The 3,351-nt window shown below is 39.7% G+C and overlaps 1 protein-coding gene across 1 annotated transcript in view; it reads left to right on the top strand.

The window, feature by feature from the left end:
* Positions 1–2,600, top strand: part of LOC119410856 (beta-galactosidase-1-like protein 2) — a gene marked incomplete at its 3' end in the record, with an annotated part of 3,734 nt that extends 1,134 nt beyond the window's left edge. The window contains exons 4-6 of the mRNA XM_037677777.1: positions 2,147–2,255; positions 2,363–2,455; positions 2,544–2,600. Of these exons, the coding sequence (XP_037533705.1) occupies positions 2,147–2,255; positions 2,363–2,455; positions 2,544–2,600 (259 nt within the window). The remainder of the gene's footprint in view (positions 1–2,146; positions 2,256–2,362; positions 2,456–2,543) is intronic.
* Between the last annotated feature and the right edge of the window lie 751 nt (positions 2,601–3,351).

Genomic DNA, 3,351 nt, shown 5'->3' with positions numbered 1-3,351 from the left:
AATGTTATAATCCCATGAAACTCGGAAGAGCTCTGTGGTCATGTCAGGGTCTTCCCGACTCCCACAGCTACTGCCAGCACTAGGACATATCAGAACTGTCCGCCCCGCCGAACTTCTCCAACCAACAGAACCCCACAGAACTGGGCTTCTCCGCGCAGAACTGAACTCACTTCAACTCTCACAGAACTGGGTAGACCAGGAAGTACCGACATTTTTAAAGAGCTCTTTTCCCGGTTCATTTGGGAGTCTTCCCATTGGTCAGAACCAACCAGACGGGGTGTGTTTTGTGACGTAAGAGGTTAGAAGACAGCAAGAATTGTTATGGAACAGATCAGAAATGTTCTCAGAAACATAGAGAGTTTTGTTTTGGCGAGTTTTAGAAACAGGTGCCAAAACCCCCCTGTTGACGTCTGAGAGGATGTAAACAAGACAGTTGTTCCAACACATGTCTGCTTCGACTCCTGACCTTGAAAACGTACACTTGCTCATTCGAAGACAGAAGTCAGAAAATGCATAAAAATCTGTAACAGACCTTAACATGAATTCTAACTCTGCATAAGCAATCAAAAATCATTACACTGTTTCACAGTTAATAAAGTTGATTAGTTCACTGCAACATCTAAAATGGTTTGAACTAAGACACTTTAATTATCAACGTTTGTAAAATAGTAATGATAATAAAAAAGAGAGTGTTCTTTTCACTTGAATTTTCAAGAAAGAAAGTCTCAGGATGGGTGAACCTGTATTTCTGGATTCAAATCAATGAAATGACAGTTTCTGTCCCACAAGGTTCTTAAGGTCAAGGGTTTTGACCTTAGGTTAGTTTTGACATCAGGTTAGGTTCACTACACTAGCTAAAAGTCATACGTAGCAAAATGCTATAGCAAATAACTAACTAAATAAATTAATAACCAAGTACATAAATAAATGAAACATTACATTAAAGCCAGAAGTAGCAAAATGCTAACAAAACAAACAAACAAATGAACAGAATTTAGAGGCAGAAGAATCAAAATGAGGACACAAAGCAGGAAAATGCTCTTTGACACCATATTGTCAGAGTCAGAGAGAGTCAGAGTTTCTTTATTGTCATTCGCACCTCATGTGGTACATGTGGTGGAGCGAAATTATGTACACAGGGTCTAAAGTCTAAAGTCTAAAGTCTAAAGATTAGCTTGAAACAACAGTAGGAAATGAGGCGTTACATCCTTTTTGTTCAACCGACTGAGATGATGATCCAAATCCTAAAATATTTCTGTCTGATATCAGACACATTGTGATGCTTTGAACATTTTGTTTATTTGTGTGTGTGTGTGCATGTGTGCGTGTGTGCGTGCGTGCGTGCGTGCGTGTGTGTGTGTGTGAGTAAGTGAAAAAATTAAGTTTTGGTTATTTGATCAACTCCATTTCAGTTCAGTTTATTAATTTATATAGTGTCAAGTCACAACAGAAGTCATCTCAGGGCACTGAACAGAAACAGTTGAGGCTTCATCACTGATCACTGATGAAGCCTTCTGGATCGAAGGTGAAACGTTTCAGCACAATAAAAGAAACTGTCCAGATGACCTGACTGAAAAATGTTGGATTGTATACCTGGATTATTGAGCATGGACTTTGTTATTGAGCTCCGAGACGTGAGGTCTTGGTCTCGACTTGGTCTCGGATCTTATAAAAGACTTGGTCTTGTCTTGGTCTCAGTACACTCTGGTCTTGACTTGGCCTTGGGTTAGGTGGTCTACAACTCCTGTAATGTGGAGGGGACACACAGATGGGGAGGTCTGGGGGGTCCTCCCCCAGAAATTTTTGAATAAAGTAGATGCCATTTCCTGCATTCTGGTGTATTTAACGAGCTGTTAAACATGCAGGTTTACCTACATAAGTAAACTCTTGATTCAGCAACTATTTTAGAGAGCATGGCACAATGCTAAATGCTATTAAGCTAAGTTGATTTGAACTGGGCTGAGCTGAACTGAACCAGACTGAACAGAACTTTATTTACGTTCAATTGAGCAACAATGAACTGAATTAAAATAAACTTAATTTAAATGATCTGAACTCTGTTACACTAAACTGCATTGATTGAAGCTGAATTGCAAAAACAGTTTCTCAAACTTATTGTGTTTTTGTTGTTCATTTCTTTTTCTAGCTGGTTGCTGCAAGATAAAAACATGCAGCTGAGGACAACTTATCCTGGATTCATACATGCCGTTAACTTGTACTTTGACAAGCTCGTGTCGGTTGTCAAACCACTGATGGTAAATGCTTTGTTTGTTTGTTTGTTTGTTTGTTTGTTTGTTTGTTTGTTGGTGTAGACTCTGTGTTGACAGGGGAACGTTCTGTCATAACGCTTTATGTGTTTTAGTTTGAGCACGGCGGGCCGATCATTGCGGTTCAAGTTGAGAACGAGTACGGCTCGTACGCTAAAGATGACAGATACATGCCGCTTATCAAGGATGTGAGTTGGATCAATCATTTTTATCATCAACTTCTTTCATCGGTGTCGGGTCTTCATTCAGACTTCTCTTGTGTCGTTTTCCTGGCAGTGCCTCCAGTCCAGAGGGATCAACGAGCTCCTGATGACTTCAGACAACTGGGAAGGTTTGAGTTTTGAAGGGATGGACGGAGGTACCACAGGCACAGCACAAGGACAAAATACAATGGGTTTATTTGAGTGATTCTGTTCATGTTTGTATTCTCAACATGTAACATGTCAGAGAATTCTCGTTTCAGTTTTGAAAACGATAAATCTACAGAGACTGTCCTTTGGAGCCATCCAGCACCTGGCCTACATGCAGGTAAATGGTGGGAATGTGTGGACTTGATGAAGACAATAACGTCTCATTTTCATACTCAGACAATAGGCTGACTTTTATCAAACCAGTTTTGTCAGAAATGCAGAAAAGTTTTAGACATTTGTAGTACATCAGCCTTTTTTTTATTTAAAAAAAGTCTCTTGTGGTCACCAAAGTCCTGCATGCTCAATAATCCAGGTATAAAATCCAACAATACTCAGTCAGGTCATCTGGACAGTTTCTTTTTTTTTTTTTTTTGTGCTGAGGCATTTTGCCCTCCATCCGAAGAACTTCATCAGTTTGAGGAAACACCATACAAAACTGATTCTCCACCAACAGCCTATTCCATGTGGAAAAAACCTTGTCTTTTGGTCCTTCTTAGTGTTGTTTTGCAGAGCGAAGAAGGGAAATATCCATCCATCCATGCATGTTATGAGCATGATCGTTTGAAAAATAAGTGAGGTACTAACATTCATTTTTGGTGTGGCTGCATCTAAGTGTATGAAAGGTCCCTATGAAAAAATTAGGTTGTCACATTAAAATCCAAGATGGCCACCAC

This window comes from Nematolebias whitei, chromosome 6 (assembly GCF_014905685.2).
Source record: "Nematolebias whitei isolate Nwh7 chromosome 6, NemWhi1, whole genome shotgun sequence".
NCBI classification, from domain to species: domain Eukaryota; kingdom Metazoa; phylum Chordata; class Actinopteri; order Cyprinodontiformes; family Rivulidae; genus Nematolebias; species Nematolebias whitei.
Note: the sequence above shows the minus strand (reverse complement) of the source record. Positions and strands in the feature narration are given on the sequence as shown.